This window comes from Leptopilina heterotoma, unplaced genomic scaffold, assembly GCF_015476425.1.
Source record: "Leptopilina heterotoma isolate Lh14 unplaced genomic scaffold, ASM1547642v1 Lhet_302, whole genome shotgun sequence".
Classification (NCBI taxonomy): Eukaryota; Metazoa; Arthropoda; class Insecta; order Hymenoptera; family Figitidae; genus Leptopilina; species Leptopilina heterotoma.
The window spans coordinates 351,527-377,782 of record NW_025111005.1 but is presented as its reverse complement, the minus strand read 5'-3'; the positions used below and the strand labels follow the sequence as shown (position 1 = coordinate 377,782).

At 33.2% G+C, this 26,256-nt stretch overlaps 2 protein-coding genes across 3 annotated transcripts in view; one reads left to right on the top strand and one right to left on the bottom strand.

Annotated features, from left to right (window-relative positions):
• LOC122504517 (sorting nexin-27) overlaps positions 1–26,256 on the bottom strand; it is a 367,585-nt gene that overhangs the window by 89,535 nt on the left and 251,794 nt on the right. The gene's annotated exons all lie outside the window — the stretch shown is intronic.
• On the top strand, positions 14,185–25,393 carry LOC122504519. Its single transcript, XM_043615668.1, has 2 exons — positions 14,185–14,748; positions 22,150–25,393. The coding sequence occupies exon 2, from the start codon at positions 22,164–22,166 to the stop codon at positions 23,253–23,255; it is 1,092 nt and encodes a 363-aa protein (XP_043471603.1). The 5' UTR covers positions 14,185–14,748; positions 22,150–22,163; the 3' UTR covers positions 23,256–25,393.

Below are 26,256 nucleotides of genomic sequence, written 5' to 3'. Positions count from 1 at the left end.
GTATTCCAAAATTTACTATCTGGGTCAAAATAAGTGAAACCGGCCACTTGAAAAATGTTTGTCTCCAATTTTCAAGTTGTCTATGGTTTTTGGTAGATATATTAGTTCACTTTTATACCCTACAATATTTTTTTTAAAAAAATGTTATTATTGAAATAATCAGGTGTTGAAGTTTTGGGTCATTTTATTTTCATTTTATTATTACTTTGAAACAAATAAAGATAATTAAGTTAATTTTTTCTAAATTAAAGCTTAAAGTCTAAAATTTAACCCCTTGACAGTCCATGGTCCTTACCTATATGGTCACGAAAGGCCGTTGAATCCGAATTTGAAGTCGGATTTACATAATTCAAAATGTCGGACCCAAAATGGCGACTACAAAAATTTTAAAAACTTTCAGATTTGCTTGAAACTCGTTACTCGGGGGTTTTCGGGGTCGCTGATTTCGAATCTAATGTCAGATTTTCAAAATTTCTGATCTAATATGGTGTCCCAATATGGCGGATGATTTCAAGATTGATGCGATTCGATCGAAATTTGTTTCTCGGGGGTTTCGAATTTGATGTTCCTTTTCAAAATTCAAAAAGGCGAATCGAATATGGCGGATAATTTCAAAATAATTGCTATTCGATTAAAATTCGTTTTTGGGGGTTTTTAGGGTAGCTGAATTCGAATTTGATGTTCGTTTTTCTAAATACTAAATTGCAAATTCAATATGGCGAACAAATTTTCTGCATATTGACGAATTTTTATCAAAAATGTTTACTTAATCTTTTTAGGTTTTTTTTATTTTATTCAAAAATTTGCAAGAATATATATTTTTAGACAAATTCATTAACTTTTAAAAAAAGTAGGTCGCCATATAGGATACGCAATTTTGATTTTTGAAAAAGGAACATCAGATTTGAATTCTGCGACCCCAAAAACCTTATATATGATGAAGGCATATTATTTTGTAAATTTTTTTTTTGGACCGTTTTTGGACCACAAGCGATTTTTAACTGGACTGCGAAGGGGTTAAAAATAAAATAAAGCGATTGCTAAAAAATAAAAATTTATAATTGTTATTAACAATTCTTTTAAACAATTGCAAATTGAAGAATGTTCTCAATGTTTTTGAAAGATTAAATTACCATGTATTGATGCGCAAAACTCCAAGGATTAATTTTAAAAAAAGAAAAATCAGGAACCTCTATAATAATAATCAGGAACCTCCTATAATATATTATAGAAATTATGTAGATTTTTCTGACAAAATGCAGGCGAAAATCGACTTTTAATCTTAACCCTAGAAGGAGTAACTGGGGTGTTTGGACACCCCAAGCAAAATTCAAAGTATTCCCATGGCTTAACCAATAATTTTTTTACGCTCAAAACCCGTTGATAATTTAGTTTGAACCTCTATTTTTTGACACCTGTATGTGCCGCCAAAAGTTTTGCTCTAGGAAGAGCTCTATCTCCTGTTAAAATACGTCTGGGTGTCTGGACACCCCAGTTACTCCCTAACGTTAGAAAAATTGTCAAGATAAGTAAATTCAAATTTTTTTCAAAAATCGTTTTTAATCAGTTAAAATCATCTGATAAAGTATAAATTGATAGGTTATGCATGAAAAAGTTGTATTTTATAAAAAAGAAACATTTTTATACAAAAATTCTATTTTTATGAAAAATAGACATTCTGTATTTGTAACAACTTATGAAATTTGAGTTAAGATTTATTAAAAATTTCTGTGCTCTCTCTACAGTCAGAAATTAAATTCTAATACAGAAAAATGTAGTATATGACAGTCAAATTTAAATTATAAATTCTATATTGTTAATAATATTTTAACATATATTAGAGGTATTAAGAATTGTTAATTAAAACTTTGATTAAATATTAATTTACAGAATCATTTCATAAGTTATTAATTTTAATGTTAATATATTCAGATATATGAAGTTTGTAAAATTTTAAATTTATAACACCATTTTTAGTAAATATTAATTGTTTAAGTCCATTTTATAGTTCATTTTTATGATTTTCACTATTCGTCAATTGTCTTTAATTTCTTTCACTTTAGATGTTCAAATAATTATGTTTTTTGGAAGTAATACAAAACTAATTTTTTCCCCTAAAAGTGTATCTATTTAACTTTAAAAACTTAAAATAGTTTTTAAATTAGTCAAATTTTTAAGAAACTACAACGTTTTTTGTGAAAAAAGGCAATTTTGCAATTTTTTGGTGTTTTTTTGGGTTTTTATGGTTTTTTTCAAAATTTTTTTAATTTATCAAAATATGAATAATATTATTGTATTCCTTACTAAAAAACCAATCAATTCATTATAATAAATTTTTTTTACGTCAAATATAAACCTTATACACGGAAAAAATAAGTCGCGGAAATTTTCCTCGACTTTGTTGAAGACTCTCGGATTTAGTGGAAAGTGTTTTAAAAATCATATTCACAGTTTTTGAAGAAATAGACTACATTTGAAGAAACTTTCCGCGACTGTCGAAGAAAATGAAGACTCCACGCGCATGTAACCGATTCCGCCACAGTCGCGGAAAATTACAAACCTGAATTTACTCTACAGCGTTCTAATTTTTAATTGACAGTCGCGGAAATTATTTAGAATTTTTTAATGTATATATTAATATCGACACATTGAATAATAAAAATAATAATAATCTTGACAATCAATTGTCATAAATTGTTAAAAAAACAGTGTTTATTGGTTTTAACGCGCGCAACTTTTGTGCGCACCATTTTCCGCGACTCGTCGACGAAACCTTCTATGAAGTGTTAGAATAATTCCGAGACTGTTTTTCGCTACTAGGTTTCTAGAAAGTCCTCGACTTTTTTTGGAGAATTTCTGCTAAAATCGTAGAACATTTCTAAAAGTCTATAAAAGATTCGTTCATATCCGAGAGTCTTCGATTAGTCGCTGAAAATTTCTGCGACTATTTTTTTCCGTGTAAAATAAGTTTAAAGCGTGGGGTGTCGGGACACCCCAGTTACTCCTTAGAGGGTGAGTAAATTAACGTACTCCTTCTAGGGTTAAAAATCCGCTTGAAAGCGAAAAGTTTCTAACAAAACAAAAGAAGATCTTATTTATTAGTTTGTAATTTTATCTTTTTCCAGGAACTTGTTTAAAAGAATTGTTAATAACAATTGAGGCTCCGGATCTTAAAAGGGCACTTTCCGCATAGACTTTACATGGTGAAAGTGCCCTTTTAAGATCCGGAGCCTCAATTTTCATTTTTTAGCAATCGCTTTATTTCATCTTTAAAGTATAGACTTTAAGCTTTAATTTAAAAAAAATTCACTCAATTATCTTTATTTGTTTCAAAGTAATAGTAAAATGAAAATAAAATGACCCAAAACTTCAACACTTGATTCCTTCAATAATAACATTTTTTTTTGAAAAATATTGTATGGGGAAAAGTGTACTCATATATCTACCAAAAACCATAGATAACTTGAAAATTGGAAACAAACATTTTTTAAGTGGCCGGTTTCACTTATTTTGGCCCATCTATATTTTAAATTTAACTATTTGCATTGTAATTATTACTATCTGTATTGTAAACTTAGTTAAATATATTGTGCAATTTATTACATACATTGCAAATTTTAATCTCCGCGTATTCCCAAATACCACAACATTTGAGCTCAATAGTGTGTCAATATTGCATAGCAATTTTGAGGCAACATTGACTCAACATTGATTTCGTCTGTCCTGTGGGAACATTCCCGACAGTAGTCGGACACTTTTCAATTTAGAGTAGCTATAAAACCGTATGAGATAAAAACAATGTTTTTGTTGCTAATCATTTCAAAGATCATCATAAACAAACCTAAGCTTTTATAATTAAAAAAATTTTTTTCTACGGTTTTTGAAGGTGGCTGACTACTGTCGTATTCTTACAACCAGAAAAAAGTGGTTAATGAAATGCAGTTACTGGACCAACTTAAAATTGTCTCTGTAACATGTTTTCTGGTTACAGTAACCAGGAATTTAGTTATATTAACTAAAATTTCCAAATAAAACAATCCTAGTTGTGACAACCATGATCGGTAGTGAAATTTGTCTTCAACTACGAACAAATGTTAGCACAACTTTAGTTCCTGGTTACTATAACCAGAAATTAAATTTATATTAACCATGTTATATCGTCAAGACAACTATTTTTAGTCATGTTCGAACAACTTGAATCGTAGTCAAAGACGTTTTTCATCACGAAACTTACTCTATACTAGCTACATATACCTCACTCGCTAACGCTCGTTTGGTTGTAATTAAACTTATTTGTTTTTACTTATTTCTTTGTTTTTATTTATTTGTGCTAAGTAAATATTTACTGGATATAAATATTTTAATTTATAGTATCAAATATATAGTTATTTGTAGCAAATTCGAATTATTTGAGTCAAATAATTGGATCTAATAAATATTATTTTAAATCAGTTATAGGAAAATTACTTGATTCAATAATGCATGGTTTTTAATTGAAATAAATATTTATTTGCATCAATATAATATTGTTTTTAAAATAACTAAATACTTATTTGTATCAAATATGCAATTATTCTTTATAATTTATTATGTTAATTCAGACTAATATACTTTTAATTGCTTTAAATATAGTCCAAATACTCAATTTATTTGCATCAAAGCAAAGCAGTGTTAGATTCAAATAAATCTCAATTTGTATTAACCCTTTAACGCCCAAATGTGCTGATTTTTAACTTCAGTTTCAAGCTCATAATATTGAAAGAACAAAATTATTTAAAATTCTACAAGGACATATCTCTACGTTTTTAGGGTCGCTTTTTCGAATGGCATGGTCAAAAAAAGTGACTGATTACGAATCTGAAGTCAGATTTAAAAAATTTAAAATGGTGGATACAATATGGCGGACAATAAAATTAAAAATGCATAGTATTCGCTTCAAATTTGTTACTTGGGGGTTTTCGGGGTCGCTGATTACGAATCTGAAATCAAATTTTAAAAATTCAAAATGACGGATTCAATATAGCTGGATGATAAAATTAAAACTTTATCCTATTGGCTACAAAGACGTTATCGTATGTTAGAATATTTAACAGGGCATGAGCAGTTAATACGATGCATTTTTAATTTTGTGGTCCGCCATATTGAATCTGCCAATTTGAATTTTTTAAATCTGATTTCAAATTCGTAATCTGCGACTCCGAAAACCTCCGAGTAACAAATTTGAAGCCAATACATGAAGTTTTAATATTGTCGTCCGCTATATTGGATCCGACATTTTGAATTTTTTAAATCTGACTACAGATTCGTAATCAGCGACCCCGAAAACCCCCAAGTTACAAATTTTAAACGAAGGCGATGCATTTTTAATTTTTTAGTCTGCCATATTGGATCCGCCATTTTAAATTTTTTAAATCTAATTTCAGGTTCGTAATCAGCGACCCCGAAAACACCCGAGTATCAAATTTCAAGCGAATACTATGCATTTTTAATTTTATTGTCCGCCATATTGGATTCGCCATTTTGAATTTTTTAAATCTGACTTCAGATTCGTAATCAGCGACTTTGAAAATTCTCAAGTAACAGATTTCAAGCGATTTCAAGAACTTTGGAAAATTGTATCGGTATCACAACTAAAATTGGATTAAAAAAAATACTTCCCAAAATTTTATATTTTTTGAGTATTTTTGAAAATAATAAGGGTTAAACGTCACTTTTTGGAAATTTTGACCATGCCATTCGAAAGAGCGACCCCAAAAACATATGGACATGTCCTTGTATAATTTTTAATAATTTTTTTCTTTTAATATTATAAGCTTGAAACCGAAGTTAAAAATCAGCACATTTGGGCGTTAAAGGGTTAAAGAATTGAATTTTTTTCCATTTCTATACGTAAAAGAATTTTAAAAATAGGGGAGAGTCTCCAGTTGTGAGACGGGTTTTATTTTTGACCCGTTAATTGTAAACGGGTAAACGAAATTGTAAATAAAATACACCGTTCGAAAGGTAACAGAAATACGCAACTTTTATTAAAAGAAAGTGTAGTGTTTCGATAAACTCAAAAAATGTTACGATACATTTTCCGAGCACATCGCTTTTGTCAAAAAAAAAATGTCTCCAGTTGTGAGACACTCATTAAAAATTGCTAAAATTTAATAAGTTTGACATAAAACGTTATGTTTAGTGGAAATAATTAAATATATTAATAATATATATTATTATATACTAAATAATAATATTTATTTGCCAAAATATGACTATCAAATAAACACAATTTATGAGCTTCAACAAGAGCATTAAAATTGATTTCTTCTGAATCAATTGACTTTTTTCCACTTGACATGCTTGCAAAGTCGTATTTTTTATGCTGCCCAGATGGGTGTTGACACCATCTCACAACTGGTGATATGCTGTGTCTCACACCCAGAAATTGGCGCTATTTTGAAAAAGGAAAATTAAATTATTTTCAACCGTAGATTGGAACAATGCAATATTGCATCACAAAATATAAGGAAAACACTAAAAGAAAATGCATTACATTTACCTTTTCTAATTAATTAACTTGGAAAAAAAGTACTTTGCATTTATTGAAAAAACGCTTTTTAGTCGATTATCACACACAGTGTTGGTATTTAACAAAAACAGTTTATATATCCGCTTCGGCGTACACGAAAAAGTTGGCTCATATAAAAAGAAATGTTTTTATATAAACCAATCGGCTTTTTAATATTGCATGTTAAAAAAATTGACTGTCTCACAACTGGAGACTCTCCCCTAATAAAAAACTATTTAGAAAATTATATCAAGATTCGTAGTAGAGAATTGCCGCTAAGTAAAAATTAAAAACCGTGTATAGGGTAAACCAGACAGTAGTCGGCCACTTTTCAATTTTGAATAGCTATAAAACCGTATGAAATAAAAATATTTTGTTTGTTGATATTCATTTCTAAGGTGATTATAAACAAATCTAAGCTTTTGTAATTAAAAAAAAAATTTTGTACGGTTTTTGAAAGCTTTTTTAAGTGGCCGATCACTGTCAGATTCTTACTTGTTTATTTACTAATTTTGTTAACGAATAAAAATTTATTTTTTATAAACATGATTGTTTTAATAGTTTTGTGTGATCGTAAGGAACAACATTACATAAAAGAATTCGAAAAAAATATGAAAAGGCACTTTTAAAACATTGTTAATTAAAAAGATTGCCTTAAGTGGCCGACTACTGTCGGATTCTTACTTTTTTTTGTAAATTTTTTTAACGAATTAGAAATTTATTTTTGTAAATATCAACTGTTTATCGATAAAATCGAATAACTCGAGTAAATCTTCACTGATTTTGCTCAATTTTTTTGTTGGATAAAGAATGATAAAAGAAAGAATTATGATAAGGTTATTCAATATTTTGGATACTTTTATAGAACTGAAGCAAAGAAAACTAAACTTCTAAACGGATTTGTAAATATTTTGGAATATTATTAATTGGTTTAAAATATCGATATATATTTCAGGCAATTTCAATACATTAAATATTTTTTGAAAAAATTGGATTTTTTGACAGTTAGACAAACGTATAGACTAAACTCCTTAACGGATTTGCTAACAGCATGTGACTGTTAGACATTCAATGGTAATTTTTTTGACCACATTTCTCTTTAAATATTTAATAAATTGAGCTGAAAATTTTGTAAGAAAGTCAAAAATATAATAAAGAAGGGCAGTAATGTGCAAAAGTTTTAATAATTAAAAAATAAATTATAATAAAACACTTTGAAATCGGTAAAGACGAGAAATTGATTAGAAGTGACCGTGACAACTGATAATTTTAAAGTAATTTGTAATAATTGATTTTAAAAATAGTAATACTTTTGCACATCACTGACCTTCTTTATTGTATTTTAGACTTTTGTACAAAATTTCAGCTCAATTTATAAATATTTGAAGAGAAAAGTGGTTGGAAAAATTACCATTGAGAGCCTAACAATCACATGCTGTTGAATAATCTAGAATTTAATAAATTGGGTTAAAATCCCGATATATGTTCCAGGAAATTCCAATACATTAAGTATTTTTTGAAATATTTGAATTTTTTCTAAACAAAATTGGATTCTTTGACATTTAGACAAACGTAGAGCCTGAAGTACTAAGCAGTTTCATAAATACCCTAAAATTTTATTAATGATGCAAAAAGTATTTTGATCCTAATAAAAACATCTTTGATGTAAAAAGATCCGCCAAGTAAAAGTTTTTGCAAATGTCCAAACAATTAGTAAAATAAAAGTTTACCAAGTAAAATTTAGAACTAAAGTTTTAATATAGAATTGTAACAAATATAAAATTTAATTTAATACCCATTAAGTCCCATTAAGAACTCAGACGTTTTATTTAAAAAGTAACAATTGGGTTCATAAGAAAATTGAAAAAAAGATAGATCTGTTTTTTGTTTTTAATTTCCAATTGTTTAAACAAATTAAAAATAAACAAATTATGCTGAGTATAGGATGTTTTATCCCAAGCATAAACAAATGCATTTTGAGTAAAAAATTGAAAAAAATGTACCTGTTTTTGTTAATTTACAATTATTTAACAATAATTGTTTAAACCAATTAATAAAAATTTAAAAATTATCGAAAATTCTTAACGTAAATCGATTCTGTGTAGAAAATTAAGAAAGTTTTGTAAGTGTTATTTTCTTCTCCAGGTCGTATTTTGTTTATAAAATTGTTATTAACAAATTATGCTGGATAAATGTGTTTTATCCTAATTAGTTTCTGAGTTGGCACAAAACTATTAAATTAACAAACTGAGTTTAGTTTCGTGTTGAATCGAAACTAAATTCAGTTTGTTGATTTAGTTTTGTGTCGACCCGAAACTAAATTAACAAATTAGATTTAGTTTCATGTCGACTGCAAACTAAACTAAAAAAAAATAAATTAGATTTTTAAACACTTGAATTTATTTTAGTACAGATCAAAAAAAATATCTGAGAAACTCAATTACCTAGTTCTAATTAAAAAATCACAGCTAACAATAAAATATTTAAAGAAATAATAGAATTATAACTTTAATAATAGATATACAGTAGTATGAGACTTCAATAGAATTATAATTTATTTTTAGTTGACATGAAACTAAATTAAACGTAAATTTTTAATTTAGTTTCGTTTTAGAATCGGTCCCTAAGATTTACATGACGTACAAACATGAGAAAAATATGTTTTTAAATTATCATACATTTAAAAAAATTGTTTATTGGTAATTGCATTTAAACAATAATGAAGAATATGTTTTTTTCAAATTTATTATTTTGATATTATAAAAGTAGAAAATATTAGCTTTGAAATAAGATCTTAACTAACTTTCTATCCTTACTAGAACTTAAAATAAATAACTTTGTGTAATGTCGGTCGGTCGTTCTTCAACTGAATATCATAGAGTGGAAGAATGGATTGATAGAACACTACTGCGCATGCGTAAAACTGACAGAACACTACTGCGCATGTGTGATTTGATAGAACACTATTGCGCATGCGTAACATTGATAGAACACTACTGCGCATGCCTAATATTAATAGAACACTACTGCGCATGCGTAACATTGACAGAACACTACTGCGCATACGTAACATTAACAGAACACTACTGCGCATGCCTGACATTGATAGAACATTACTGCGCATGCGTAACATTGACAGAACATTACTGCGCATGCGTAACATTGACAGAACATTACTGCGCATGCCTGACATTGATAGAACACTACTGCGCATGCGTAACATTGACAGAACATTACTGCGCATGCGTAACATTGACAGAACATTACTGCGCATGCGTAACATTGACAGAACACTACTGCGCATGCGTAACATTGACAGAACACTACTGCGCATGCGTGACATTGACACAGCACTACTGCGCATGCGTGACATTGACACAGCACTACTGCGCATGCGTGACATTGATAGAACACTACTGCGCATGCGTGACATTGACACAACACTACTGCGCATGCCTGACATTGATAGAATACTACTGCGCATACGTGATTTGTGAATATTTATACATGTGTTAATATTGTTTTTAAAATATATATATATACATATATATACGGCTAGGGTCGGTCGGTCGGTCGTTCTTCAACTTAATATAATAGAGGATACTTGGTAATACATGAAAATAAAACATAATTATAAGATAATTACATGCCTAGAAGGATTTTTCAAAAAAATTAAATTTCACTTAGTTATAAACGATTGAAATTTTTTGGAGACGCATGAATATTTCCCAAATGACAAGTAACCGAACTGTCATTTAACCGAAATGCATGTAACCGACCTTTCATGTAACAGAATTGTCATTTGACCGACCCGTCATGTAACAGAATCGTCATTTAACCGACCAGTCATGCAACAGAATTGTCATTTGACCGACCCGCCATGTGACATAATTGTCATTTGACCGACCCGTCATGTAACCGAATTGTCATTTGACCGACTCGTCATGTAACAGAATTGTCATTTATCTGACCCGTCATTTAACCGACCTGTCATGTAACCGAATTGTCATTTAACCGACCTGTCATTTGACCGACCCGTCATGTAACAGAATTGTCATTTAACCGACCTGTCATGCAACAGAATTGTCATTTTACCGACACGTCATGTAACCGAATTGTCATTTGACCGACACGCCATTTAACAGAATTGTCATTTGATCGACCCGTCATGTAACCTAATTGTCAATTTAACCGACCTGTCATGTAACCGAATTGTCATTTAACCGACCTGTCATTTGACCGACCCGTCATGTAACTGAACTGTCTTGTAACAACCCTTTTCATAGAAGTTGGTATGAATTTCTTTGAATTACTGTAAATTTCAAAGAAATAGGTTGTTACGAAACAGTTCTGTTACATGAGGGGTCGGTCAAATGACAATTCTGTTACATGGCGTGTCGGTCAAATGACAATTCTGTCACATGGCGGGTCGGTCAAATGACAATTCTGTTTCATGACAGGTCGGTTAAATGACAATTCTGTTACATGACGGATCGGTCATATGACAGGTCGGTTACATGACAAGTCGGTCAAATGACATGTCGGTTAAATGACAATTCGGTTACATGACGTGTCGGTCAAATGACAGGTCGGTTAAATGACAATTCTGTTACATGACATGTCGGCCATATGATAGGTCGGTTAAATGACGGGTCGGTCAAATGACAATTCTGTTACTTGGCGGGTCGGTCAAGTGACAATTCTGTTACATGACAGGTCGGTTAAATGACAATTCTGTTACATAACGAGTCAGTTAAATGACAATTCGGTTACATAACGGGTCGGTCAAATGACAGGTCGGTCAAATGACAGTTCTGTTACATGACGGGTCGGTCAAGTGACAATTCTGTTACATGACAGGTCGGTTACATGCATTTCGGTTAAATGGCAGTTCGGTTACTTGTCATTTGGGAAATATTCATGCGTCTTGGTAATGTCACCTTGTGTGGACCGCCTGAACTTTTAAGTTATCTGACAGCGGAAACGTGAAATAAATAAAACGAATAGCAGCACCGTACCTAGAAACCGTAAGAAATTAAGTTCCGCGATAAACATATACGTTACCGTTTAATGTAACGCGTTTTTAAGATCACAAACCAAAAAAAGGTCGCTCTTACAATAAGTAAAGTGATTCAGAAGTGTAAAAGTAGTGTAAAATTTAAGTTTTAAAAGGTTACTTATTTTTTTCCTACTACTTTGAACATTAGAATTGATTGTCTTAGTTTAATTAAGTGATAATTTTGACTCAAAAAAATTGTGGTGGCTGCCATGAAAAGTTGCATGTCACCATGAGTGGACTGCCTGTTTTTTCCATTTTTAATGTCAGTTTACCATTTTTTAGATATAAATTGATAATAAATTGGTTTGAAACTATGTTTTATGTTCTTTATTAATTATTTTTTTGTGATATTGATGTGATATGTCTATGTGCCAAAATTATTAAAAATTGTTTCACTTGCAAACATTGCGACACACACATGGCCTGAAGCTGCATAAGCATAAATTTTGTATTAATATATCAGAAATATTAAATACATTAAAGAATTTAGAATAACTTTTGCAGTTTTTTAGGAGTGGTCCACTCAAGGTTACACTTTTTTTATTCCTTAAAAATTAGCTTTTTTTAAAGTCAATTTTTTCTTCCAAATAAAAAAAAAATCAAAGCTATTATGGTATAAACACTTATCTAGGGATCTAAACTAAAGCTTGAAATAGAAACTTCTAATTAATTTGCTTTCATATAGAATTTTTTGGAAAAAAAGCTTAGGCGGTCCACTCAAGGTGACATTAGGGGAGGATGGGGCAAGGATAGTTAAGGGGCAAGGATAGTTAGTTGCTGTTATGCTTAGACGGCTTGCTCAAAAATCGCGTAATTCGTGGTATATTCACGTCTTGACACCAAAAGATGATAGTAAAAATTGGAAGGCAATCTGTCCCCATTTGCGAAGTTAGGAGTTTATTTTTGAAAAAAATTTGTTTTGCTAAAATGTCAACGTAATGTTTATCATATTGTTTTCTATATTAGAGTTTCAGAATATTTATTTACTTAAGTGTTTTCCGGAGTGGAAATTCCTGCTCAACACGAATATCGTGTTTATTTTCAAATTAATTCACGTTGTTCCATAAAATTTAGAAAAAACTGAAATATGGGCTTACGTTAATGACGTTGCAAATTTTAAAAAAGTGTTTAATTGTTTGTTTTAGGTTGATATACATAATGGTGCGTAATTATATAGGGAAAACAAAGCATATTGACCAAGAAATTGGTGGTCGTCTGAAGAAAATTGGTTAAACCTCTGATTCTAGTTCAGATGAATTTTGATACAATAATTGAAATTCAGAAAATGTTCAATACATTTTTTTTATACTTGAGATATCAATATCGAATAGTCTAAATTCAATAAAATAAAGAAAACGAAAATTTACTGATTTTCTATAACATTTTTAGCATTCGGATTCTTTTGACTATCCTTGCCCCGGTGCTGGAGCAAGGATAGTTAAAAATTTTTGTTTACTTTTTCATTCATATCTCGTAGGGATTTGAGTCTACAGTAAAATAATGTATAGCAAAATTATAGCCAAATAACCAGGCTTTCCAAAAATACTTTTCGTTTGCAGATACATTCAAGTTTGGCCGCTAGATCCGAAAAGGTCTTACCTAAATATCCTTGCCCCATCCTCCCCTACCCTATACTCAGAAAATGATATAGTTTCAAATGAAATAATTAAAAAAATAAATTGATTAATTTTTATAATTGTTATTGCAAATTTAATTGTTTATTTATAAAATAAATAATGTTCTTAACTTCATAGAAAGTTCGTTCGATTTTTATCGTAAAGGATATTTTATAACGATTCCATACACGTTTGAAAATTTAGTGTCCCGTAATTAGGAGCAAAGTTATTAAATTTTTTCTGCCGGGCGGCACGTTTGTTTACCGCGTGGCAACTATGGTCTGAATCTGCAATTTACTGTTAAAAAAAGTAAACAGCCCAAAAGTTTTGTCGAAATCTCGCTAATTTTTTTTAAAACACTCAAAAATAAATTTTTAAGAAACTTAAGGAAGCACTTTTTAGAATTTCGATTTTTTATTATGCATTATTATTTTAATGCAAATAACAAATAAATGATAACTTTAATAGCTTTTCTTCTCATACATTAGGAACAAAAATTTATTTCTTCACGGTATTGCATAAATCTTATGAGTATTAACATATGAAAAACAAAACTATATTTCGACAATAAAAAATTTTTTTTTATAATTTTAAACAACTTTTAATTTAAGTTAAATTAACAAATAAATAGCTCGCTTGTTTATGTACAGTAGAACAAAATTTGTTTCTTTTCTAATGGCTTTAGAATTACGTCACTATTAACAGCTGTACATAAATATTGTTCAAAAAATAGTATTTATTAATTTTATAAACAAATTAAATTAACGAATTTTTCGTCAGACATGTGGTTTTTTAGTGTCAGTTCGTATTATTTTAACGTTTTTCATGTTGTAGCAGCAAATTTCACCGAGCGTCGATTGAAACCTCTTGTAAATTTGCTTCCACGATACGAGAAACGTCAAAATAATACAAACTGTCACTAAAAAACCACATGTCTAACGAAAAAAATTGAATGCCGGTCAAAGTCAAATAAAAAAAGTCAAAGTCAAAAAAATAAAAATTTCCGTTGTCTGAGATCGAGAAGTCATTTTCGTCCTACATGCGCGATAAACTCGACTTTTCGTGCATGAATAGCGGGCGGAAAGTAAGCTTTTGTCCCCCGACTATACGTAAACTTCGACAGCAAGCAGACGTTATACTGTAACGATCATAATCATTTTTATTGTTTATATCGTTGCCATTACCCGGATCACCGTTATTATTAGAACAATAATTATATTAATATTTTGAATATTCGCGCGTTAGCGCCAACTTCAGCCACCAGGCGTCTCCGTCACCAAAGATTAGCAGACGACAAAAGCACGTGTTGCTTTTGCGGCGGAATGCTAATCAGATTGGTGCGAACCGGTGCGAACGGCACACGAAATTATTGTAAAACTTATTGTATTTACAAGTCTTTGCGCTTCGTTCTTATATCACTAATAAATTGTTATAACTAAATTGTGAATTGTGTGTCTCGTTTCATTTTCATTTGGATATAACTACTCGACGTTGTTGCAGTGTTTATTCTAACGGAAATATTGGTAAGTTTGTTCGATTTCTCACTTTGCTTGGCTTGCCTCGTTGGAGAAACTAAAGAAGGAAAATTTCCAAGTTCGAGGACATTTTGGTTGGTATATTGTTTCAATTCCGTTCAAGTCCTACCCGCGTTAAATAATAAATAATATTAAAAATAATTCTTGAATGGGTTGTCACATTTTTGGCGCCCAACGTGTAATTTAGCAAATTTTTCTAAATTCGTTTCTTTGTGCGTGCTTCGTCGAGAGTTCTCTTACATGTGCCGCCATTGTGACGTCACGCCAAGACCACTCTCTGCCTTGACACTCACACAACCTTATGCCTTTACGCACATGAACAGCAGTCAGCTGCTATTCTCGAAAATAATTCAATCTTTTTTCGAATTATTCTCTCGCGCTAAATGTCATATTATTAAAGAAACCAACCAGATTTCCTTAACTTATTGCTATTTGACAATGCTTAATTTTACTTTATAAATTTTATTTATTATAATAAATTCTATCAAATCAAGCATGCTCAATTTTCCCTGATCTCTCACTGCTTTCGCTCGCACCAATCTCACTCTACAAAATAGATCAAAATAAATTATTCAAATCAATTATCGTTATTTCTATTTTGCATAATTTAAAACTATACAAAATTGTTCCCATCGCTTATCGCTTTCTGCCTATTTTTTTTTCTTCGCTTCGCATTATAGTTCGCTTGAAAATAATTATTTACTTTCGTATTTCGCTTGTAAAACAATTTTTTTCAATTATTTTTGTACTTCGCTGGTAAAAACAACCTTTTTTAGTTATTTTTACATTTTGATTAGAACAAATTACTCTAATTATGTTTATACTTTCGCTTAAAAAGAAATTAGAACTGTAAAACTGCTTACCGCTTTTTCTTTTCTATTTATTACATGAAATTTTTAAATATTTTTTGTAAGAATCTTTTTTCTCGACTATCATGTGTGAAAATTTTTAATTGAAATTCTTGTTTCTACTATAGCCTAAAGTGCTACAAAACGAGATTTCCAGCGTATTTCAAAAGTAAATACGACAATATTTACAAATTTTGCGTACTTCTTCGTAGCTGCCCTTGTTTCTTGAGCAAAATAAAATTTTAATTCAAATATAATAAAACCTTTTGCAATCTGAGAGAGAATATAGAAAAGAAATTACAACTTGATTAATTTAAGAGAAGGAATAAAATGTATTAAAGGATAAATTAATTTTTTTAATTAACAAAATTAAAATAAATTGAAAATTTTTTTTTCTCATTTTCCTTTAAATTGGTAAAATAACGTTATTAAAAATCAGATTAACAAAATAAAGTTTTATTAATAATTAAGTTGATAAAATAAAATTTTATTAAAAATAAAATTAATAGAATAAAAATTTTTTTTTTATTAACAATTAAAACGATGAAATAAAATAAAAAAAAAATTTTTCTTTTTCTCTTTCCTAATAAAAGAGAATGCCTTTTTAATTATGGGAAGAAGAAGCCCTAAAAAGAACCAACAACAAAAACCAAAAACACGTTCTCAAACAAGCGCACCCAGAGATTCCGAAAAAATGTGGAGAACACCACCCAAAGAAAACAAAACAACCCCCGTAAACCCTGAAAATTTAGATAATAACACTGCGCGTACTGAAACAGTTACTAACACCGCACACGTTCCACAAGAAGAAACATGGAGCGCAACTAAAGAAAATTTAGAAATTATTTTTTCACAAAATCAAAATCAAAAACCTCCTCCACCAGCGGAAAATTTTAGCCCAATAAATAACGCTGACGTAGAATCTGAATCAACTAGCGCAAATACAACTCCAATTCACGAGTAGAACATTTTTAAAAATAACACATTAAAAGACACTCACAAAGTCAACCCTTCACAATCTTCATCAGGAACACTTCCTAAAATAACGCTTCATCGCCGCGTTCATAAATCTAAAGCACAAAAAACCCCAGTATCTAACACACAATTAAATCATTTTTACACGCGAATAGAAAGTCTCGCAATTGCCCAAGCGGAAGAAAATAAAAAATTCAAAAATGATATGCATCAAATATTCCAAAAACATCTCGAAAATACGCGTCAACAAACACTCGACGCGTACAACGAAAATCGACTAGAAATAACCGCGCTAAGAAAAGAAACAACTAAATCAATTGAAAAACTTCGTGCCGAAATGTCAGCTAATATACAGGACCTTACAAAAAAAACGTCACAAATGCAAACGAGACATGCGCCATCCCCGTGGCACGATTCTCGTTGGGAATTCGACGACAGTGGCGAACACATCGCGCAACAGGTTAGTTTAGCCCCCACCACAACCACAAACACGGTCACATTCACGGGTAACACCTCGACTACAACGCAAAGCGCAACCACAGTCATAGCGCCGATACACCCCCCACTATCGTTCACACCTTTGCGACAAGGACCTCCTGCAAATCGGACACTACATTTCGCAGAACAACCAGATTTTATGTTTCCAACTCCCGAAAACGTAAATGACAGAAATCAACACAATTTAATTGACCTTCCCTTGAACCCAGTTCTCGACGCCTCCATCGCGCAACGAACTCAAGTTCCAAACTTACATAAAATTATCAAATCGTGGGATCTCAAATTTCCGGGAAAACAAGACGCAAACGAATTTCTCGACGAATTCGAAAGGAAAATGACGGCTTCAGCGATAAATCCAAATGACGCGCTCCCAATTTTCTCCCAAACTCTATCAGATACCGCGTTCTCATGGTTTAACATGTTTCGTTACAAATGGACAACATGGACAGAATTTTCCACGTCATTCCGAAAAACATTTAGTGATGTTAACGATGACAACCAAATTCTGAACAAAATCCACCGCGCAGTTCAGTTAGAAAATGAAACAGGGATAGATTTTGTTATAAAAATCGGCGCGCTTTATAACAAATTGAGAAATAAAATTCCGGAAAACATCCAGCTTGACAAAATTTATCTAAGCCTACACTCCGAATTAATTTCTCTTTTCGATCGCGACAGCTTCACCTCTTATGAAGGACTTTTAGATAAAATACGCAAATACCAAGAAAAAATCGAGTTCATGCAACAATCGAATAAATTGCGCGAACAAGACGCGAAACGGTCTCGTAACCAGCGCAATAGAAATCAATTAAATGCAATCGATTCGCAAACCTCACAATCTAAAAATTCTTCAGACGAATCAACCGAAAAAGAAACCGAAACAGAAACAAAACAAAAACAAGCGAATAAAAACAAACAAAAAGCGAAACCAGAGCCCGAACAAAAGTTAAATAAAATAGACATTTATCAAAAACAGTTCGAGTCTCTTAAACAAAAATTAAAAATAAACGACACAGAAAATCCCAATGCGAGTAAACCTAAAAGCGCTTTGATCACTCCGAACAAATCTTCGCCTTCTCATAGGTCGCGCAAACGTTCCACTTCTGCTTCTTCTAACTCCTCAAGCTCCGCTTCGTCGCAGAAAGGGGGGGAAAAACGTAGATCGTCTGCGCACAAGAAAAGCGAAAATCCTCGTGGTCGTGGAAATGGCCACCGAGGCGGTAACAATCAAAATAATCGCGGACGCGGTTATAACAATGGTTGGAATGGTAGTGGCCGTGGTCGCAATCATAACCAAGACTACTACTACAATTCCCCCCACTCTTCGCAGTACTACCAGCTAGATTGCCAGTGCAGCGCGCAAAACGAGAGACCTCCTTGTCTCCCGCACGCGCCTCCACCGCAACCAACGCAGCCACCATGGCACGGTAATTACAACCGCGATTATCCACAAAATTTCGGCCACAACGCGCACGATAATAACTCGCAATCAAAAAACGACAGAGATGCCAGGAGAGACTAGATCTCCCTGGCAAAACCCTATCAAAACAAAACGAAAATCGACCGATAAACTACTTAAACGAAACTGATACTTCTTCAAATTCAGAAAGCATTCCTATCGCTAATGAATCAACGTACAATCCTCAAATAGCATCAACGCTAAACAAAGCGCATGCAGGTAGGATTTATACTAGTGATTCTGAAAGCGATTATGATGATTGCTTATATTCTGAATCGGAGACTGAGTACTCTAAATCGGAGGAAGATTGCTCTCCCACAATAGGCGCGTGCATATCTTCACTCAGATCGTTGCCACTGATTAATCAGTCGAACAATTTATTTGTATTGACTGATAAAACTAAGCGCAGAGTACACAAAGGGCACGCATCGCCCTCGCCGCCTCAGGAAAGATGTACAATTTCCACGGTAATCAAAATCGGTAACGAAAGAATAACAGCGCTTCTTGACACAGGTAGTGACCGAACTTTCATGTCAGGAGAACTTTTCGACAAACTCAAAAGTTTAGCTAACGGCGATCCGATTAAGGATGCGATAACACGCGCCGGCGTACAACTCGCGCAACGCGATCACGTAGCCGCACCACGCCATTCCGTAAAATTCGATATCGAAATAGATAATTGCCACGGTGAAATATGGTTTGCCGTTCTCGACGGTCTAACTACACCAGTCATTTTAGGCATGGACTTTATAACTAGTTGGCAAGTTATTATTGACGCAAGCCAAGGTTATTGGTCCATGAAAGGGTCCTCGGTTCGTGACCCTTTAGGCTCCATTTCCAATGCACGTAGCTTCCTAAATTCGGCTCAATTAATCGAATTATCTCCGGAACAAAGGAATAAATTGAATGCGTTTTTAGATGATAAATTATCGAAATTTACCTCTGGAACCGGTGTTACTAATTTAACGACACACGTTATAGAGCTTACCGATCCAACGCCATTTAAATTGAAACCTTATCGCCGCAGCTTAGAAGCGAACAAAATAATTAACGATCAAATTAACATTTACCTAGACAAAAAGTTTATTGTTAGGAGCAATGGACGTTTTGCTAGCCCAGTGGTGCTCACTTATCGTAAGGATGGTAGGCCTAGAGTATGCATGGACTTCCGAAAGTTGAATAAGAACACAAAGAAATCAGCATACCTTTTGCCACGTATGGACACCATACTTGATGCGCTATCTGAGGCTAACATTATTAGCACCATTGATTTAACCGACGCGTTTCACCACATACCAATTGACCCGAAATCGCGAGAATAACACCGCCTTCGTTGTCCCTGGTCGTGGACAGTTTGAATGGGTTAGAATGCCCTTCGGACTCACAAATGCGCCGGCAACTTTCCAAGCTCTAACCGATAGACTGAAAGAAAAGTTCGTAGAACACATTCGCGCTAAAAATCTGCCCGAACATTACTGCGAACAAGTTCACGCGTATCTCGACGATTGGATAATAATATCCAAAACATTCGAAGAACATATTCTGCTTCTCGATGTAGTCCTTACCATTCTACAGGAAGCAGGATTGTCTATCAATCGCGATAAATCCTATTTCGCGAAATCGTCAGTAGAATATTTAGGTTTCATCCTAGACAAAGATGGTTTAAAACCAAACGCTAAGCGAGTCGAACCAATCCTCGAACGAGCAACTCCTCGTAACCGAAAAGAGTTGCGCCGGTTTAACGGCTCAGTGAACTGGTATCACCGTCACTTGCGCAATATTGCAAAAGTGCAAGGACCGCTAAATAAATTAGCGAGTCCCAAGGTACCTTGGAACTGGACCGAAGAACACTAGGCCACGTTCAACGAAGTTAAGGAATCCTTAAAAAGCGCCTTGACTTTAGTCGCGCCTAGGCCCGGTTTACCCCTCTACTTGTATACCGATGCAAGCGACACCGGTATCGGTGCTATCTTGACACAGCAAGACGGAGAAAAAGAATACTTAATCACATGCCTAAGCAGACCTTTAAGAGGTGCTGAATTAAATTACACCACCACTGAAAAGAAATGCTTGGCTGTAATTTTTGCTATTAAAAAGCTCCGCTGCTACCTCGAATGCGCTGAATTTACTGTAATAACGGATCATTCCAGTTTAATTTGGTTGCAAGGTCTCAAAGACCCAAAAGGTAGACTTGCGCGATGGGCTCTCGAGCTTTCCGCAAACAGTGTTAAGATCGAGCACAGAAAAGGTACAACTAATGAAGCGCCGGATACGCTTTCGCGACTTTACGAAGACGATAATAACGACACGCACGTTACCGAATTGAACTCTGTTAAAAGTCAAAGTTGGTACGACCAGATGTTAGAAAAAGTTCGTAAAGATCCCTCGCGCTACGAAAGATATAAAGTTGATTCGAACAATCAACTATACTATTATAAACCAAACATGGTTAAAGAAACTATCGGCGATAATAACGCCTGGAAAAAGATCTTTAAAGAAAACGAAATTTTACCAATTATTACCGAGCATCATTGCACTACTCAATCCGCACACCAAAGCATCAATAAAACTTATCTTTCGATAATTAATAATTTTTATTGGCCCGGTATGCGCGAAGACATCAAGCGTTACGTTAATGAATGCGAGACTTGCCTCAAGTGTAAACCAAAAAATACACCCCCACAAGGCTTAATCTATCCGCGCAAAATTACGGAACCCTGGGAAACAGTGTCACTCGATATAGTAGGTCCCCTACCTCGGTCGAAATCTGGTAAAAGCTACATATTAGTTTGCGAAGACACATATACTCGTTACATAGACTGCTTCGCGCTATCCAAAGCAGACGGTCCAAAGATTGTAAAATCCTTAAACACCCTTGTCAACCGCTGGGGAGCGCCAAGAATTGTCATCACCGACAACGGTACCGAGATCGTCAATCGCAATGTCACATCGTTTCTTCAAAAAATCGGTTCAGTACAACGGACTACACCCGTGTATCATCCTCAGGCCAACCCTGTCGAGCGCGTGAATCATAATCTAAAAACAATGTTAGCGAGTCTTTTCGGCGAGAACCAACGCGAATGGGATATTCTTCTCGAGGATATTCAGTTCGCTTATAACACCACAGTTCACACTTCTCTTGGAGTCACACCAGCCTTTTTGAATTTCGCTCGTGGACCAAGACGAACAGGTGAACCCCCACGCGACACAAATACTAACACTACTACAGACGAAACAATCGCCACTTGGTTAGATCGTTTAAAACATATAGATGCACTTCGCGCAAAAGTTGAACAGTTCATGATTAAAGCTAGCAAGAAACAAGGTAAAGCTTATAACAAAAATCGGAAGAATGACATTAATTTCCAACCTGGAGATCTCGTATTCTATCCCAATAATACTTTATCAAGTGCTGTACGTGGCTATAGTTCCAAACTAGCCACTAGCACCACGTTACAAAGGTCCAGCAACAATCGCGGAAAAATTGTCACCCATGATAGTTGTCATCTGCGATTTGCATGGCAAAAAGCTAGGAAAATATCATGTAAATGACTTAAAACCAGCTAGAAAAGGTCTTAGATCGCGCTCCAACTTGTAAATCGTTTTCAGGTTACGTCATCAAGATGGAGGACATCGCGCTTAACAACACGACACCAGCTGATTCCCGCGCTAACAACAACGAGCCTACTGCCAGCATAATACCAGAGATTGTGGCCTTACAGCCATCGCCAACCTTAGAGGATCAGCGCGAAATTGGAAGCAAGGTGAAATTCGACGCATTTCCCACAGGGTTGATCGCACTTACTAAATCAGCCTACGATGTTATCCTCACCGAACGAGAAACCTTAGAAGCGCGATTGATTGAAGCCAATAAGATCATAGATGACTTGCGCAAGGAAGCTAACCCAATTCGTATCAACGATAACCAAGAAATAGTTGAACAATATCGCACCATAATCCGACTACAAGACGAACAGCGCGAATTAGAGAAACAACTATCTGCTTCAAACGACGAACTCTCGAAACTCAAAGTAGACTACAGTTCATACGAAATAGACTACAAGGACCTTCTAGAAGATTACAACTATCTTGAAGAAAAACATTTCCGTTTAAAGAAACTGTTCAAAGAGAGGATCCAAGAGGTCTACCGTGCTCACGTGGAATTACGCGAAGCCAAACTCCGACCAAAGGCCTCGGACGGTTGTCTGAACTGCGGAAAAATAGGACACAGCTTTCGCTCTTGTCAAGCGAAATACTCTGGGAAATTTTGCCAGATTTGCGCGCACCCGGATTTCTCCACGAAGGAATGCCCTTGGCCGCACTACTCCGAGTGGCCACATCAACTACCCGAGCGCCTACGTTGCAAATGTTGTTGGAGACCACTTAATCTCCCCGACGTAAACTGCCATACTTGTCGCAAACGAATGATCGAATCAGCTCTTATCGATCGTAATAAACTTGCCCTAGAACTAGAAGTACAGCATACTCTCCGTATATCAGCGCAAAACCAAAATCCAGTAATCCCGGAAGCCGACTGCCCTCAAGACCAAGATTCTCCAGCCTGTAGCCCTCCCACTGTTGGGGCTCCTCATGTCGAAGTAGATACGATCAAAAAACTTTCACCATACGACTCCGATGCTATGAACGCTATCCTCTGGGAAAGCCTGGCTCAAGTCCACAAGCTCAACATCGAAAAAGATGAAGAACAAGACTAAGTCTATTAGTCTATACCTCGATAAAGAAAAATCGCATCTCTACTCAACGTGCCCTTTTGGCATAATTCTCTTTAAATTATTTTTAGTTCAAGAGCCTTACGCGCTTTCAAGTTCGTTAAAACTTACATTTTTACTAACTTATAGTTTAGCGCCGTTGCGCTAATTATTTTCATATTCGAATATTTACCATTGTTACGTTGACTTAAATAATCTTGTTTTTATAGTTAACTTAATGAGTATTAAATAACTACGAAAAGACTGTTACGTTAAGTTAAAACCAAATGCGCCTTCTATTAAAATAAGACGAGCAGTGAGAAGTTGGTTAAACATGATCTCAATTTTTTTCCTTCTTTATTTCCAATTTTTATTTTTATTTTACTTTGATTTTCAGTCATTTTGTAATATATAGTCCATAACTTCAAATCGTCTATTATACAGGCCAAGTACCAGGTGGGACACAAGCACGTGTTGCTTTTGCGGCGGAATGCTAATCAGATTGGTGCGAACCGGTGCGAACGGCACACGAAATTATTGTAAAACTTATTGTATTTACAAGTCTTTGCGCTTCGTTCTTATATCACTAATAAATTGTTATAACTAAATTGTGAATTGTGTGTCTCGTTTCATTTTCATTTGGATATAACTACTCGACGTTGTTGCAGTGTTTATTCTAACGGAAATATTGGTAAGTTTGTTCGATTTCTCACTTTGCTTGGCTTGCCTCGTTGGAGAAACTAAAGAAGGAAAATTTCCAAGTTCGAGGACATTTTGGTTGGTATATTGTTTCAATTCCGTTCAAGTCCTACCCGCGTTAAATAATAAATAATATTAAAAATAATTCTTGAATGGGTTGTCACATTTTTGGCGCCCAACGTGTAATTTAGCAAATTTTTCTAAATTCGTTTCTTTGTGCGTGCTTCGTCGAGAGTTCTCTTACATGTGCCGCCATTGTGACGTCACGCCAAGACCACTCTCTGCCTTGACACTCACACAACCTTATGCCTTTACGCACATGAACAGCAGTCAGCTGCTATTCTCGAAAATAATTCAATCTTTTTTCGAATTATTCTCTCGCGCTAAATGTCATATTATTAAAGAAACCAACCAGATTTCCTTAACTTATTGCTATTTGACAATGCTTAATTTTACTTTATAAATTTTATTTATTATAATAAATTCTATCAAATCAAGCATGCTCAATTTTCCCTGATCTCTCACTGCTTTCGCTCGCACCAATCTCACTCTACAAAATAGATCAAAATAAATTATTCAAATCAATTATCGTTATTTCTATTTTGCATAATTTAAAACTATACAAAATTGTTCCCATCGCTTATCGCTTTCTGCCTATTTTTTTTTCTTCGCTTCGCATTATAGTTCGCTTGAAAATAATTATTTACTTTCGTATTTCGCTTGTAAAACAATTTTTTTCAATTATTTTTGTACTTCGCTGGTAAAAACAACCTTTTTTAGTTATTTTTACATTTTGATTAGAACAAATTACTCTAATTATGTTTATACTTTCGCTTAAAAAGAAATTAGAACTGTAAAACTGCTTACCGCTTTTTCTTTTCTATTTATTACATGAAATTTTTAAATATTTTTTGTAAGAATCTTTTTTCTCGACTATCATGTGTGAAAATTTTTAATTGAAATTCTTGTTTCTACTATAGCCTAAAGTGCTACAAAACGAGATTTCCAGCGTATTTCAAAAGTAAATACGACAATATTTACAAATTTTGCGTACTTCTTCGTAGCTGCCCTTGTTTTTCAAGTCCTACCCGCGTTAAATAATAAATAATATTAAAAATAATTCTTGAATGGGTTGTCACAATACTGATCTGAGTATTGCAAGTCGTGTTTGTTGACAATACGCAGTTTTCGTATTGATAACTTCATTGTAGCGTTCAAACTATTTAACGAATAATTTTTGTTAATACCTTAGTTGAAAGTTTGGACATTCACCAGTTAAATAAAATTTGAATTAGACATTTAGATTAAATAACCAGTTCACAGCATGACATTTCCATGACCTCTGCATTTGTTACTTTCCTCCTAACCCCCGAGGAGGAAAGTAACAGCACCTAGGAGGAAAGCAACATTATAGAATTATGGTTAAAATTACAATTTGAAGACTATTATTAATTGAAAATATTTTAATTATCAACTTAGAAAAACACAAAGCTAATTAAAGTACAAATTGTACACATTTGGCACAAATTTAATACATATTTAACACATTTTGGTACATTAGTGTCTCATAGATATTATCTTCTTATCCATATCATAGATAAAGCATCTAATTTCAAAAGTTATCGTAGGTACGTGCAATATTAAATTATTAAAATGTGTAACAAAAATACTAAGTCTTTAGTTTAAGTTAAATTAATAATAATTAATAATAAAATAATAGCTTTCACCACTTAAGGGGTAACACCACTCTAGAGGTAGAAATAGAGACTAATTTTTGATAATTTGTTTTGGGAACATGAAAAAGGAATAGGATTTCTTTTTGGAGGGTTTGTTAAATACTTATTGAAATGTAGAAAAAAAATTTTATAACAAAATGGTGGCGATAAATTTCATAGTCAAAATCGACTATTTTTTATGACCAAAATAGGTGGACAATTTTTTTAAAAAGGTTAAGCCCTGCAACAGAAAGCAAAGAAATTTCATGATCTCTATAATATAAACTTTGGTAGTACATATGGGATTTTATTATATCAATTCTTGTAAAAATGGCGCACTTTTTGAGTAAAATAATCAATTTTTTGCCAAAAAATAAACAGCAAATTCTATATAAAATATAAAGCTTACATCAAATTGAAAAATCTATATGTACTTCCAAAGTTTATACTTTATAGTATACAGATTATAAACTTTCTGTGTTTTTTGTTCTAGGACTTACTTTTATAAAACTATTCTGGCCGTAAAAAAATAGTCGATTTTGAACATAAAAATTTACCTGCCGCCATTTTGTTATATAATGAAAACAAAAAGT